This window comes from Typopeltis vanoorti, chromosome 3 (genome assembly GCF_054136105.1).
Source record: "Typopeltis vanoorti isolate ZY-2024b chromosome 3, IOZ_Tvanoo_1.0, whole genome shotgun sequence".
NCBI classification, from domain to species: domain Eukaryota; kingdom Metazoa; phylum Arthropoda; class Arachnida; order Uropygi; family Thelyphonidae; genus Typopeltis; species Typopeltis vanoorti.
Window position 1 is genome coordinate 55318528 of NC_143551.1, and position 17264 is coordinate 55335791.

The 17264-nt window shown below is 33.9% G+C and overlaps 1 protein-coding gene across 4 annotated transcripts in view; it reads right to left on the reverse strand.

Moving 5' to 3' along the window:
- Positions 1 to 17264, reverse strand: part of LOC150108164 (CDK5 and ABL1 enzyme substrate 2) — a 272612-nt gene that overhangs the window by 169803 nt on the left and 85545 nt on the right. For all 4 annotated transcript variants that reach the window (XM_090390623.1, XM_090390622.1, XM_090390621.1 and 1 more), the window contains one exon: positions 3752 to 3884. In XM_090390623.1, coding sequence (XP_090246749.1) covers positions 3752 to 3884 — 133 coding nt within the window. The remainder of the gene's footprint in view (positions 1 to 3751; positions 3885 to 17264) is intronic.

Sequence of the window (17264 nt, forward strand, 5' to 3'; positions counted from 1 at the left end):
TAACTCGTAAACGTGCTTAGCAGTTTCATTTTTATTATTTCATGACACCTCCAAGGTGTTGATTAACATCACAGATCGGAAAATGCAAACTGCTTGAAGCACATAACTTCTAAACAAGGTGATTAATATCATATTCAGATGCATCAAATGATCCAGTTTTCCAAAGATGTCAATGCATATTAATATGTCAATTAGAAACAATTCAGTATGGAAATTGGCATCCGTATTCCTGAATGGAAGCTCTCACACTATTGTTACAAAAATCATAAATCAAGTTAATGTTAGCACCCCCCCCCCCCCATTTCAGAGTTTGGAAACTTTTCAGTAACAGCATGCAGTTAAGAAAAGTCAAACAAATAATACAAAACAGAGCATTTCATAATTTCTAAGAATACTTGCAAAAACTAGAATATATAATCAGACCACTATATATGCATGGACAGGAAGTACTGCAAACCAAATCAATCATGAAATGTTGAACTTTTCTCCATGCAATAACAAATTAACGTTGATATAAACTTTTTTTTTTTTTTTTTTTTTTTTTTTGCTTAGCATCATCATCATCAGTTTGGGAATCAACCCCTGAAATATGGCAGTTTCCTCCTAGGGTACACATTCATATATAAGAAATTATACTTGACAAGAAATTACATTCTTGTTTAATCTTTTATCCAAGTGAAAGAACAGTTTGTGTGCAAATTATCTTCATGAATATGCTAGTTGTATACAGAGGCTGTTGACTTCATATCAATTGCCTTAGTGTTCTGTAATGCAAAGAACATTTCCTTTTAGAAATGTATATCACTAGGCATTATGAGATGGGTCACTAGCCAGATGGACTTCAACCTTTGTTATGGTCTCATTAGTGGGAGCTGGATCCAGGAAGATACCAAGGTTGAATTAATGCAGAAGTCATATATTTTCCATACAAAAGTAGTAAAAACGTGTATCAACTTATTTTTAAAATACTCTAGATTAGAGATAGTTGGAGAATGACTAACCTACTTCTCTATTGGGCTGCTTGTATATACAAGCAGCCTAGTCACAAAGATAATTCATGCATAAATTTTGTGTGTTTCTCTTGAATAAAGGATTAAAGAATATAATTTCTTGTCAAGTCTAATTTACTTTGTAAGTGAAAAAACTTTCTACAACTTATTATATATAATTGTATATATATTATTATTACTAGAGACCTCCAGGGAGTCAGGTCAAGAACTCATCAAGGGGGGGGGGTCATATATATCACCCACAACAGCTGCTATACTTATTCTTGAATTCATTCACACTAACTGCACTTACAACTCCTAAAAGTAAGCCATTTCAATCATGTACCACTCTATGAGAGAAAACTCTTTCTCTCACCACTTTCTTAATTGCATCTATTCATTCATGGATGCCCTCCTGTCCCCCCCCCCCCATCCTCCATAAAATTAAAAATTTCATCTATTGGTTTTTTCAGAAGTTTGTAGATCTCTATCATATCACTCCTCTTTTTCCTGCTTGCTAGTGTATGATGTGCAGTTCACAGATTCTTAATCTGTTCTCATAGTTTACATTCCACAGTCCTGATATCATTTTAGCAATCTCCATTGCACACTCTCTCTCCCCTGTATCTGCATTATCTTGGAAACCAGCATACAAATCTGTACACAATAGCCCAGATGAGGGCATATCAAAGCATTACAAAAAGGCAAAATGAATTCCTTACTCTTTATGTCAGTGTTCACCTAAGCATTACAATTATCTTTTGAGTTGTATTTGTGATCTTTGCTATATCACCCTGAAATCGACTTCCTATCTGCTAAAACTCCAAATGCTTTAGCCTGGTTAGTTTCTTCCAGCATAATCTGACCAATATAATGCACTATTAGATATTTCATTAGACCAAAGTACATAACTTTACTAACATTGAAATGACAGTCATTTCACAAGCCCAAAAGCCAGCTTATTCATATCATTCTGCAAACACTGCATGTCACTTGCATTCCAGATTACTCTGCTTATCTTCACATTATCAGCAAACAGCTGTACATCTCCTGTTAAAAAAGATTAAATGGACGAAGGAATGATCCCTGTGGTACATTAGTGGTCACATTAAACCTGCAGACTCCTCTCCTCCAATACACCACTTTTTTTGATATCAGCTAGCCATCCTCTTATCTAAACTTATATAACAACCCTCCATGCTATATCTCGTCAAATGTTAGCCATGTGCAAAAGTATCAAGGTGTATCCACCATTCCCTTTGTCTAACTCAACTGTAACATTATTATAAAATGTGAGCAAGTTGCTCAAACATGATCTTCTCTCAGTAATACTTTGTCATTCTTTGCAAAGTATAGATTTACTGTCAGTTCATTTCTGCATGCAAGCCCTTACCAACTTTTCTAAAATCTTCACCACTACTCCAGCAAAACTAATAAGTTGATAGTTAGACATATCCATTTTTTCATCACTCTTGTGCATTCTTTCCATTCCTGTGGAATCTTCCCTGTTCTGAGATTCAAATTATACAGTCTGGTCAAGCATAGCCAATTCAGATGAAAATTCTTTTAGCAACTGTGTTGATATCTCTTAAGTCCCTATTGCTGAATTCTTATTCAGATTATGCAGTTCTAGTACCTCTTTCTCATTAAATACGAATGTATAATTTTATTCCCTGAATTAAAAAATAAGTTAAAGGATTAATTTGCTTTTTTTTCTTTATTGTTGTATCGTTTAATCTCAAACTAAAATGTATTGATTTAATCCAATTAGTTACAAGTTTATGAATGAGGCACTGCAAGTTCGACTGTTTTCTACTTGAAGATAAGCCTTCCACAGTTATGTTCCTGTTCAGTGCAGGTACTCTCATTAGGGGATATGGAGGAATTATAGAACAGTTAGTGACAGTGAATAGTTTGCTATAGATCACTGTTGGACGTCACTTGTGAAAGACTATGAATGTCTTCCAAAACATTGAACTACTGGCGATTTTGGAGATAGCTGATTAAGCTGATAGATGATCCATGACATTCCACAATGGTCACCTGTTTCCAGTATGGTTTCCCCATATGATTTAATACCCTTTGCTAAGAATTTCCTTTAAAATAGCATTGTACCTATGGAAAGTTGGTTAAGACTTTTTGGTAGTTTGTCACAGTGAGTGAATTTATTATCATGGTGTTTACTATAGTGAGAATCAACTGTGCAATGATTTAACCACTGTTTAGAACTTCTAAAGCATGCCAACTCAGAGCTTGATATTATTGAATAATTTCATACTGAGTGATATGAAGTAAGACAAGTTTGAATCACCATTATATGAACAACGATTCTGAACACAGTATTAATTTGAAATGTATTATCTGAGAAGGAAGTCTGTCTGATTTGGTTGGGTATCACAGGATGCATAATCAGTGACAGGTTGGCAGTTTACATTTAGCTGGTACAGCAAAGGCCATCATGTGAGTGTGTTATAGCTATACATTGCATATATTCTCAGGATAGTTTGTCTTTTCTGAAGGGTCAAAACAGATGTATCTAGAAGGTAAAACTCTCCCACTTCTATAACAAACTAACTTAGATTCAGCCGAAAAGTCCTTATTAAGATTATCTGCATGCAATGGGATTTAATTTAGATTTTTTTTTTAACTAAACCTATCAAATCTTCTGATTACACAACAGAATGTGCTTAATCCATGGGAAATAGGGAGGGGTGTTAGTGCATGCAGTGCTAAAATATATGTATACAAATTTATATATTTGCCTTTCCATCTTTTGGTCGCTCAAGGCCCAACAAAGCTAGTAGGTCTAATGGATCTGGACCATCACTTATAATTGACAGCTGACGGCTACTAGATGCATGTCTTCGACGTAATCCTTCTTGTTTTGCTTCTCCTCTATAAAAAATATAATAAATAGTTCAGTTTACAATTATGAAAATTATATACATTCCAGAAAGAAAAGTAAAGATACCATTTGTGAGGTAAGACATAATCTGCTTAATTTTAATTAATGAGACCATTAAACATGATACATACAGGTAGGAGCTTTTTTATTTCTGTATTAAAATTCTGATATAAATCTTATTTTTTAACTTTTGAACAGATATTATATTTTTCATCTTTATTTGCATATAATACTGTGCACAATGATGAATAACAAAAACTAAATATCACTTTTTAAATGACTGAATGTTTTTTAAATGAATACTTACATCTGTTTTCGGTAAGAGCTGTCTACTGAAAGTGTTTATAACTTTATGCAATAAATATACTATTGCATGCCCATAGTATTCAGAAATTATCACATTGATAAACAAGATTGCAAGTATGTATCCATTAAACTTCCGATGACTAAGCTGATGGACATAAATTTGATAGGAGCGACTTCGTTACTTAATACTTAACTATTTTAACTGTTGAAATTAAATAAATACTTAATAAACAATTAAGCTACATACATACACACATGTATACACACACACACACACACACACACACACATATATATATATATACTATGATGGTATAGCATAATCAAATGTCATCAGGTTACAGAAGGTCGTTAATGTTTGTGTCAAGGAACCAGGACAAATATTGAAAAGTCAGTTACTAGAAAAACTTCAAACCTTACAGAACTGAAGACAGGTAATATCAATGTAAGAAGCCAAATGAAAAAAGGTGAAAGTAGTAGTGGAATTATAGAAATACAATAATGACTTGACACAACTGATGTTACTGAGACTAATAAAACAGGTGACAGCCTTTTAAATAATAAGTATATGATGCTGTTATAGTATTCAAAAAAAAAAAACCTGAATGGTAACAAGAAAATTCAAGGAAGAAACAAGTACAGGAGTATTTTAGTCATATGAGGTGGGGTAATATAAACCCCATGTGATCTAGTGGCTAGGATATCTGGCTTTCACCTAGAAGGTCTAGGTTCAATTCCTGGCATGGAAAGTTTTCTACTCCACACATGCACTGATGTGCTATAGGTTCTTGTAGCTCTTGTGTGTGGGTTAAAAAATAAAAATCCAGTTCTTCTTAAAGATCTAAACAGCAAAGTAGTTAATTAATTCCAGATATATAGAAATAACAGGAAATTTTTGAAAGAAAGGAAAAAGCTAATAATAATGGAAAGTATCTATAAGATTACTTCTGAGGACATGAACTTTTCATTAATACTGCAACATGTTCCAACACAAAAATTGTGCATAAATTCATGTGGAGAGAACGTACAAAAAAAATAAACATTTTATTTATTATTATTATTGACAACAATGTTCTCAGACAGTTTAAGATAGTGTCCAGTGGATGTGAAATGACCACCACCTAGTAATGAGTATTATAAAAATAAATATCACATTGAAAAGAAAAAGGAAAAAAACTGTGCACTAAAGATGCCAAGAAATCAAAGTTTAACAATTCACAGACTTGAACTGTTGAGTCAAATATATAAATATTACTGGGAAAAAAATGGAAGTGTTTGAAGACAGGAACCAAACCTAAGAGGTTAATTGGAAAAATCTGAAGAGAACATTGGCTGACTTAGCCAAGGAGACAGAAAAATAAGAACTCCAATGGAGACAAGAAGTTAAACAATTGGTCCATGGAAAGAAGAAGATATCATACAGAAAGTTCCTGCATAGCAAGTACTATATATGAATTATATATATGAAGGAAGTGGCATTTTTAAATTTTTGGTTATCAAAAGTAGACTGGTCATTTCTCCCTTGGAATGTTAGTAGCAGTTTTGAGTTTTCTGAATGTTATTCTGTCTTTAGCATTTTTTGCCAACTAAGAAAATATCAGAAGCATGTCATAATATTACTCTTCTACTTGTATTATCAGTTACAGTTTCCCTAATACATTTTTGTAGGCAATTGTAGTAATACATGAAAAAGAGAGGGATTTAATTAAATTAAATAGACAGCATTGAAACTTGTTTCAATCCTGTTTTAGTTCAGATCAAATTCCATAAGCCAATACCATAGTTTGGCTTTCTGTGATACAAATTTTGATTACATTTATTATCTTATGATGTTTTCCAAGTTCATTTTAAAACTCTCCAAATGAAGCCTTCTCTCTAATTATTTTTTCCCTTAAATCTATAAATAGGATAGGCTAATTATATTCCCATTTTTTCTCTAAAATTTGTCTTAATGTAAAAAAAAAAAAAAATGCTATCAGCAGTACATTATTCTAAAAGTATAATTGAGGTAGACAAGGCTATAAAAAACCCTGAAGATATTTAACAAAATGATCAAATACAGAAACAAAAAAAAATTTATAGTGGTAAGACAATATAATTCAGAAGGCCAAATTCCAGATGAAATGGCATAAAGTTCTTGTTTAAAAAATTTAAAGGACACAGTGACAAAAGAGCCTCAAAACTGTGCCTTCATTTGAGCATATAATATTATTTAAAGAAGGATATTAATAAATATGCATTTTCCCCCCATTAAATATATTGAAGCTGTCAGGTTATAAAAATGACCAGAGAGCTTATTAAAATACAACCTTTGGCATCAAAGTTGCCTAGGTATTGTATAAAGACTACATATTTTGCCCTTAACTTAAAATAAATAAATATTTATTTATTTATTTTTATCAGTGTATTTGATTAAAGTTTTACTAACCTGACAGTTGATTTGAACTATAAGGCTTCTACCTGGCCTCTGAGGAGAACCAAACAGTTCGAAAAAGGTGTCAGGTGAGTGAACCCTTAATTAAATGCAAAAATGACCTACTGTAGAACTTTTATACAGCAATACCTCACATAAGTCAGTTTCAAACAATGGGTTTGAAACTATAAAGCAGTTCATAATTATTGTAAATGCATTACAGTAAATTTACCATAATTTCATTCAGAAAGACAATTATATTGATTACATTTTATATTTATATTAGTTATTTATTATGTTATGAATTAAACAAAATAAATATAAAAACAGAAGAAAAAATTTTTCCCTAAGTGTCATAAGCATCTTCAGTCCAGTATCATAGAACGGCAAATAAACAATAACAGACAATTCTAAAAAGCCACCTTAGTAGCTAATTTAAAGTAACTAAAAACAGTCAATTTCCTAACTTAAAAAAAAAAAAAAAAAAAAAAAAATATATATATATATATATATATATGCCATATATGTTGGCGTATAAGACGACTATCAAATACTACAGAAAAACCCTCGAAATCATGGGTCGTCTTATATGGCGAGTATAAAAAGGGAAGCTTAATTTCTTGGATGAACATTTAGGTAGTTACAATACATTGTTATATAAGAAAATAGGCAGTGTTTATAAACAAATCAGATTAATTTTTTGTTAGATAAATTTATTTAAAATATTGCAATAGATGTAAGTCTTAAAAAAACAAATAATTATTAACCTCAATTTTCATGTTAATTTTCTTCATCATCTGTTGAAAATAGTTGTTCAGATCCATTGTTTAAATGATCATCCTATGGATCCTAGTTCGAATCCGGTGAATTGATTTCATTTTCATCGTTATCAGTGTCCCACAACAAATCATCTTCCATACCATCCATAGATACCACACTTTTTAAATGATTTTATTACAGTCTCTACTTTTACTTTATTCCATGCTTTGATCACAAAATTGCACAACATATCAAGTGATGCAGCACACATAGATCCACCGTTTGTAAATGATTTTTTCCCAGTCAACATCCAATTATTCCACTCTTCTTGCATGTGATTTTTAAAAGGTTTATTCAAGCAAACGTCCAGTGGTTGCAATATAGAAGTTAAACCATCTGGTATAACAGCAATTTTTGTGTTATTTTTTTCTAGAAGACTTTTAGTATTCTCAGTTAAATGACTACAAAACATATCCCATGCTAATAAACTCCGTTTCTTCATTATAATAAATTTAGTTTAATCCTTTATCCAAGTGTGAACAAACAAAGTTTGCGCCTGAAAGTATCTTCAGGACTGGGGTAAGGTGGTACAACACTGGGAAACTCGTTACAAAGGTGGAGCAAGCTAATATCACTCCTATTTCAGTATCTCCCATAATGCAAAACATCTCCTTGCGGAAATGTATAATGTTATGCATTAACAGAAGGGCCACTACCAAGACTAGTTTCGACCTTTATTAAGGTCTCTTCAGTGGGAGCCAGGCCCAAGTGGAGATACCAGGCAGAAGCATTAGCAAGGTCATCTCTACCTACAGGAGTTGCCGAATGGTGTGCCACTCTTTTATTAAATTACTCTGGATTTAGAAAAAGATTTCAGCTCTCACTGAAGAGACCTCAATAAAGGTCGAAACTAGTCTTGGTAGTGGCCCTTCTGTTAATGCATAACATTATACATGTCCGCAAGGAGATGTTTTACATTACGGGAGATACTGAGATAGGAGTGATGTTAGCTTGCTCCACCTTTGTAACGAGTTGCCTGGTGTTGTACCACTTTACCCCAGTCCTGAAGATACTTTCAGGGGCAAGCTTTGTTTGCTCACACTTGGATAAAAGATTAAACTAAATTTATTATAGTCTACCAAGTGAAAAATAAACTTTCAAAAACGTTTCTTCATTATACCACCTGGTCGTGTGTTCCACACATTATTTATCCATAATTTCATACCATTTTCGTCCATCCATCCTTTTTCGTGAAAATGCACAAAAACAACTGAAGGAAATTTTATCTTAGGTTTAGTTTTACGTTTGAAGATGATCACTGGTTTTAACTTGGTTTCAGAAATTGGGGGGGGGGGGTCGTCTTATACAACTGACATAAGCTTAAAACCTAAAAATACCCTAAAATTTAGGTCTTGTCTTGTACGCCGACATATACGGTGTGTGTGCATATAGTTTTTTTTATGAGATTTTTCCTCTGTCTTTATATTTATTTTTATTATACCAATCTCAAGGTATTCCATTCTTGAAACAAAAGATTGCCAATTAACACAGAATGCCTTTTCAAACATTCCAAAATGTTCTGGAATGTTCTTGTTCATATTTATTGCACTGAAATATCTAGCCACAGTATACAGTATTGAAACAGCAAAGACATAGCCACTTTACAAACAGTTTACATGCAGCTTAGTACCCTTTTATACACAAGAATGATTGAGAAAAGGAAACGTAAATGGTTATATATGTGTAGATATTGTAATTTATTTGAAAATAATAAAAATCCTTTTTTTTCCACCCCTGTTTCTAATCTTTTTAATTGGGATTGTGGTTTGTTTGAAATTTGAAATGCATCTTCCTAGTAAACTGGTGGTTGGGGAGAGTATATCAGTCCATTTAATCATGTTACAAATAATGCCTGTTAAGGATCTTTCTAATCAATCAGCTAATGTTAAGCATCTCCTGGCTGAGAACATCAATAGCTAATTACAATCCACCTTTCAACCTAGCAGCATTATTTCACCCTCTTCTCCAAAGGGAGAAATGAAATGGATTAGAACCATGGAACGGGTATTATTATTATTACGTGACATCTCCAGGGAGTCTGACTCATCGAGGAAGAGCACCTTCTCCACAACTCTGTCTCCACCACTCAATCACCAACTACACAAACGCCATCTACCGCCCTCCACCACCACAAGTATTTTCACAGACACTCACAAACATCCATGCCCATGGTGGGATTCGAACCCACAGCCTTTTGGCTGGAGAGCGGATACACTAACCACTCGGCCAACCAGGCTAAGGCCTAAAATTGACTGTCATTGTCATCATTCTTGCAATTATTTTATTTAACAGTCATTGTGTATGTAAACTCTTTGCCTGAATGCAGAGAACATTTTAGTAATTGCTGATTGATCTTTTCTACATAAAATTCTATTTTTAATTTAAAAAAAAGTAATGTTAAATATCCATTTTTTTTTTTTTTTTTTGCACCAGTATCGTAATCGTTTGTTTGGAATACATTGCACTGAAACCTGTAATATTAAATATTAGTACTTAATATTTTTGGCATGCATTAGCCACACTATTTGAGGTATTGCTGTATACTTCCATATTTGAACATTTCTGGTCAAGTATCGTCTACTCCAGCTGCCTTTCCACATATTGGGTTTTTGATGTCCTCTGATGTCTTGAATATATTCTTTCAGAATTCTGTCATTTCTTGTTTCAGTTAGCAATCTTTCAAAATAATTACTCTAGGCATTTCAAATTTAGCTTCAGTTTTCATTTCACCTTTATCATCTCTGATTCCTTTTATATTCCTTCTTTCATTTCTAAACTTGTGCTTTAGCTTTAGAACATTTTGGATCAAGATAATATAAAGTAAAATTAGGTCAGCTAATTCCCAAATTGTCAACTCATGATTAGTTTATTCAGCATCAGGTGGATACTAGGAACCTATTAAGGATAATAATAAATAACTAGATAAGGGACATGTCGTGAAGTTAAGAACTAGTCATCGTCAGGAACCTTGTTCTGTTCTTCACATAGCCCCTTTTCATCCCCCCCCAAAGTTTTCCTTCAACTGTCAATTTTATTTAAAGAAAGGATATTAAATTTTCCTTTATTTTAAGAAAGACTAAATATCCATGTATTTTTCAGAATATATGAAAATGTAGCATGTAACCTTCAAGATCAGAAATGCCTAGGTAATTCTGACACTACTTCAAAACTGAAGTTTTTTGCCCAGAATGTAGCAAATGACCTACAGCCAATGAGGAGTCAGTCACACAGATGGCAGTTCTTTTGAGTCAATCTCAAGTAAGATTGAGGCTAATAGGATAAAATATAAAATTGGTTGCTGCTATAGGCCAGGGGTACCAGACATGCACTCAATGTACTAATCTGCCAATGCAAGTTGAATAATTATTATGGGGGGGGGCATCAACTTTGGAGACATAGATTGGAAGGAAAAAAGATTACATGGCACAAAGGAAATGAAATTTATACACTTAATGAGAGATAATTACTTTGAAGCAGAATGTGATGGAAGGGACTCAGGATACGAGAGTATTGGATCTGGTTACAGGATCAGAAGACATGTCCATAACTAAGGTGGCTATATTGCCTCAGATTGGAGAAAGTTATCATATGGTCTTGACTTAGCAGGTAGCAAAACATGTGGAAATTCCAGTTAAGAAAGGAATATATGTGGAACTACAAGGCAGGTGGTGATGATACACTTAGGAGGCAGCTTGAAGCAGTACCATTTCACACATATCAGCAAGGGATATCTGTAGGAAGCAATATCACACTGTATACTCAAGGTCAATAAATCAAGTAGTAGTTAGATGGATCATTAGCACACAACTTAATGTCTCCTTTCAAATTATTTCCTGTACCATTTATATACAAATTAAACAGCAGTGGTTCAAGCACAGAGCCCTGTGACACACCTTAGTCACCTGCCTTCTCCTGGAATGACTACACGATGATACTGGTGGATTTTGCAAAAGCATTTGACGGAATACCACAGGGAACTCTGTTATGCAAACTGCAACAAATGGGGATGGATATGAAACTGGATATAGTGATATAGATCTTATAAAATCATATAGTGATATAGATAAAAGGGTGGCTGATGGACAGATACCAAAAAGTAGTCTATGGAGGAGCACAATCCAGGAGAAGGCAGGTGACTAAGGTGCGCCATAGGGCTCTGTGCTTGGACCACTGCTGTTTAATTTGTATATAAATGATACAGGAAATAATTTGAAAGGAGGCATTCAGTTGTGTGCTGATGATGCAAAGTTGGGTAGGGTAATACTTAATCAAGGTGATGTAGACAGCTAGGATGATTTAAATAGGTTGACAGTTCAATCATTCTAACAAAACAGATGTCCATTTGATGTGGAAAAGTGTAAAGTTATGCATTTTGGGTTACAGAGATTATAAGATGTATACCACATTGAGGGAACTGCACTCACTCCAGGAAACCGATGAAGCTAAGGATTTGAGGGTAGCAGCAGTTAGAGAGTTGAAGTTTAGAGGGTAGCCAGGGTAGCTCGCAAGATTACTTGGTTACTGAAGATCATACTAACAAGCAGAGATAAGGAAGTTATCATTCTTTTTTTTATAAAGCTTTGATATGATCACATCTGGATTTCTATGCTCAGGTCTGGTCGGGTTTCTCGGAGGATGAAGAAATGGTGGAGAGGATCCAGAAGAGAATGAGTAAGATGGTAAGTGTATCCAGAAGAGAATGAGTAAGATGGTAAGTGTATCCTATGAGGGTTGCATAAGTTGGTAGACAGGCAAAAAAAATGGGGCATATGGTAGAAACATCTTATTTAAAGGATTTTATAAGATTAATACAAAGGAAATATTTCAGCACTTGACTAGTAAGAGGTGGAGAACAAAAGGTCATCCCTGGAAGTTGGGTAAGAGTGTAGTTAGCAAGGAGCAAGTAGAAAAACTTCCAACAACTATCTCTAATCCAGAGTATTTTAATAATAAGGTGTGACAGCTTTTGGCTACTCGTATAGAAAATTATGACTTCGGCATTACTTCAACGTTAGTATCACCTCTGGGTCTGACTCCCACTGACGAGACCTCAATACAAGTCGAAACTGATCTGGGTAGTGACCCTTCCCATAATGCATAGCATTATACATACCCATAAGGATATGTGCTTTGCATTATGGGATACGAAGGCAAGTGATGTGAAGTCATTAGCTTCTATATACTAGTTGCCTCAGTCCTGATTATATATATTTTCAGGTGGAAACTTTGTTTGCTTACACTTGGATAAGGATTAATCCAAGTATATAATTTCTTGGTATTATCTTTACTTTATAGTTGTATAGTAGACAGTGTTCAAACTAATCTTAGAAATAAAACAGATTAGACTAGAGACCACTACTGATGTTACAGAGTTCCGAAAAACACTGAGGAGGGGGGGGGTGAGTAACAGATTGTAGGATCATATAAAAACTGAAGGTGTTAGGAGGGAGCCTGATAATGCTAGCATTCAGCAATGCGTGCATAGAGCTGGTCTCAAGTGGTATGGTTACTTAAACAGAACCAAATGGACAAAGAAAGGTTAGCAAAATTGGTGAATGATTGCAAGAAATAGACCTGGAGGAAGATTAAGATTTACTTGGCTTGATGTAGTCAGAAGTGCCTTAGAAGATGAAAATATAAGATCTGACAATACTGGCGCCCCTTCTAGATGCTGCCCTAATTTGGAGAAAAAAAGTTGGCAGAGAATTAACAATAATGTAAAGTTTTTCATGTAGTACTATCGTATCCTGGAATTTCATGTAGTACTATTGTATCACATCCGTAAGACTGGTAGGGCCAATACATTAGCCCTACCAGTCTTAATGTATGGAAGCGAAATCTGGACAATAAAACAAAAAGACAAAGATTAATAACAGCAGAAATGAAGTTTATGAGAAAAACTGCAAAGTATACTCTATTTGATCACAAAAGAAACAAAGAAATTATGAAAGAATTAAACCAAGAACCAGTAATAGAAAAAATTTAAAAATATAAACATAAATGGATGGAACACATTCAAAGAATGAAAACAGAAAGATTACCAAAACAAGCCTTAAAGTGCAAGCCATTAGGAAAAAGAAAACCAGGACGTCCTCTTAAACAATTCAACAATGGCCGTTGAATTCTAAGGCCGGAACAGGCAGGCCATGCTAGGCCCAAATCCTTGATACGCATGATGATGATGACGACTATCGTATCCTGTACACACCATGAGGTTATATATTAAGAATTTAATGGCAATATCATTAGGCTGGCAAAATATTAAGGAGGCTATTGAAAAACTAAGAAATGAGAGCAAGAGTGCTGGAAAAGGTCAGAGATAACAAATGAGACATAAAGTGAATATGAAGATATTATGGTTGTCTGGAGTAATTACTTTGAAGGATTATTAAATGAGAATTTGTAGTAGTAGATGATTCGTAGTAGAGGTACGGTGTAGTGGTTGAGACAGCTGTAGGTGTCCTCCCGCGATGAGTCTTCGGACTCCTTGGAGGTGTCAGGAATAATAATAATAATAATGATTGAACAGCAGTAGAAAATATTCAAGAGAAATGCAATCAGAAGTGCAATCAAGACATGAAGTAGAAAATGTCATCAGAAAGCAGAAATGTGAAAATATAGCTTGAGTAGATGATATTTGATCAAAAATGTTCAATTATGGAGGTATAAAAGTTTTATAGCTGCTACTCTGCATAATTCAGAAGGCAAATCGAATTCTGGATGATTGTAGAGGAGATTTCATAGTCCTCTATAAAAAGAGAAATAAAAACTGGAAGTGAGAACTAGAGAAGTATTTCTCTACTGATTGTTTCATGTAAAATTTATACAAACATACTTGAGAAGAGGACAACAAAATTTCTGCAGAAGGAACTTAAGGAAGAACAAGTTGGGTTCAGTCCAAACTGAAGTTGCCTGAATAAGAATTTTACTAAAACAGAAATAGTTGAGAAATCATAGGAATACAGCAAATAGCTTTAAGTTTTGTACATTAAAATTTTGTACATAGGAAATTATACAGAGCAATATATAGTTTATATTTAAGCTGTGGTCAGCAGTTAGAATTGAAAGGAGGTCCAGAAATATAGTATAATGTAAAATCAGGTGCAACTCATCTCCACTGTTGTTAATCATCCAAGTAGATAGCATTATGAAGGAAAGTGGCATTAAACTTGACATGCAACTATTCAACTCAGCACTTATACTCCTAAATAAATTATTATTGCATGACACCTCTAAGGAGTCCAAGGACTCATCCTGGTAGTGTGGGGAACCCTCTACTCCAGTCCGCTACACACACCTCACCATCTCCCCTACTACTCAATTTTCCCACTACATGCAACTAACACCATCTACCACCCATCATCACCACCACCAAAATATTTTTTGTCTGTAAAGTGTGTGTTGATCTGGTACAAGTCTTCAGGATTCTTTAATAAAATTGACTAAATTCTGCAACAAGTTTGTCATGGAAAAAGAAAAAAAAATTATGAAATAGGCAGGACCAGGTAAAACATTAACCTGCATAAATCAATAGAGAAACTATAGAACAAATACCTTAAAACAACTATTGATCTCAAATACTTCAACTGTTTAGGTACATTTTTTAGTAAAGATTGCAAATTAACCATTTCAATGGTGAGAAAAACAAAAGCCAGTGAAATTTCCTTGATGACTTTTTTCTTCCCTTCAAGTGATTGTTTGAACATACCCTGCATTACCTATTGGGATTTGTGTGTGACAGAACTACAATTAGGAACTATGTTTTTTCAATACAAGTTTTTCACCAAGTGATGCACATTCCTTTTAGTGGTTGCTCCTGCTCTGTGGAAGTTATGAAAAATTTCTCTTCTGAGAGTTCAGCTGAATATTTGCAAGTATCATGCTTTTTCTTGTTTTTACTTTGTACAGTGTCTGAGAATTTAGAAATATTAAGTGCAAGAGGTTAAAAAAAACAAACACTTTCTGTACCACTCCAAGGCTTTATATGCAAACATTAAGCAGAACTACTGTTCTCATGTAATCAACAATATCATGTCTGACATGTCAAATGTTTCAATATTCTTATTATATTCTATTACACAAAATGTCTTCATTATTGACTTATTGGTTTAATTGTCTCTCTTTCCTGAAGATTTTATGTAGTTTTCACTATTTGAGCTCAGCACACTTTCCTATTTTCACTATCCTTGGGAAGACATGGACAATGTGACACATCAGTCAGGAGATTTCTTCTGCTAATCTGCACAAGTATAAATATTTTCCTCTAGATAGCAGATGTAGACAGAGAAGTGCATGAGTTGAACTGAATTATATCTGTAATGAATGCAACCAAAATTTAAATGTGTTTTAAAGTTGTTTTGGCAGATTTGTTTAATGCAAAACTATGCTTGAGAATGCAAGGATGCTATTTTTAAATTGTTTGAGATAACTTGAACCTAGCAGTAAAAAGGTTAAACTAAGAAACAGATAATAGAAACAAAGTGTTGATATGAAGTTATGAAGTGAGTCAGATGAACATATTAATATGCATTTAAGTTATCAGTATATAAAATAGCATTCAAACTAATTTTAACTTATAGATCAGATAAATGAGTTAAGAATGACACAGTTGATGAAAGATTACAGGCTATATTCATGAGAGTTCTGAGAAATATTAGGAGTAAATACATAGTATTAATGGCAGAATCCTGTTAAAAAGTAAGATATTAGAAAAGAATGTGACATAGCATTTAAAAATGTGCAAGCAGAGTGGCATGAACAGAATGGGAGCAGAAAGGTTAGCAAAAGAGTTTTTGATACCAGGTGACAAGAATAAGACTAGAGGAATTAAATTATAATAGCCAAGAAATTATATTTTTCTTTTAATCCTATACCCAAGCATAAGCAAACAAAGTTGTGTGTAAAGTATCTTCAAGAGTGGACTAATTGTATACAGAGGCTGTTGACTTTGTATTAATTGCTTTAGTATCCCATAATGCAAGGCATAATTAATTTCAGACATGTATAATGTTATGAATTATGAGAAGGGTCACTACAAAGATGATTTCGACCTTTATTACTGAGATGAAAAAGTAAAGGGGTGTTCATCATAGGCCCAGAATAGTTAGTATTGGGGGTATAAGAGAGCCTTATAGTATTAGGAGAAAGAAAAGAGGCTCCAGATCTTTTTATATCATCATGCAGCCAAAGGACTCAGCCTCCCCCACATCACTCTCATGCAGATAACTAAAAGACCAATTGAAGCTAAAATCTGCAGATGATTGGTATCCAGGCAGTTAGCCTTATCTGCCTGGTTATTGTTGAAAGTTTTCCCCTTGGTTATACTATAAATTAAAGATACCAAGAAATTATATACTTGGTTTAATCCTTTAGGAAACCAAGTTTGTGCCTGAAGTATTTTCAGGACTGGGGCAACTCGTGGTAAAGGTGGTATGACTTCGCATCACTTGCCTTAGTATCCCACAATGCAAAGAACATCTCTTTTACCACGAGTTGCCCCAGTCCTGAAAATACTTCAGGTGTAAACTTTGTTTTCTTACACTTGGATAAAGGATTAAACCAAGTATATAATTTCTTGGCATCTTTAATGTATAGTATAACCAAGTGGAAAAACTTTCAACAACTATCCATCTCTAATTCAGAGTATTTTAATAATAAGGCGTGACACCTTTTGGCAACTCATATATGAAAATATGACTTCTGCATTACTTCAACCTTGGTATCACCTCTGGATCTGGCTCCCACTGATGAGACCTCAATAAAGGTCGAAACCGGTCTGGGTAGTGACCCTTTCCATAATGCATAGCATTATACATGTCTGCAAGGAGATGTG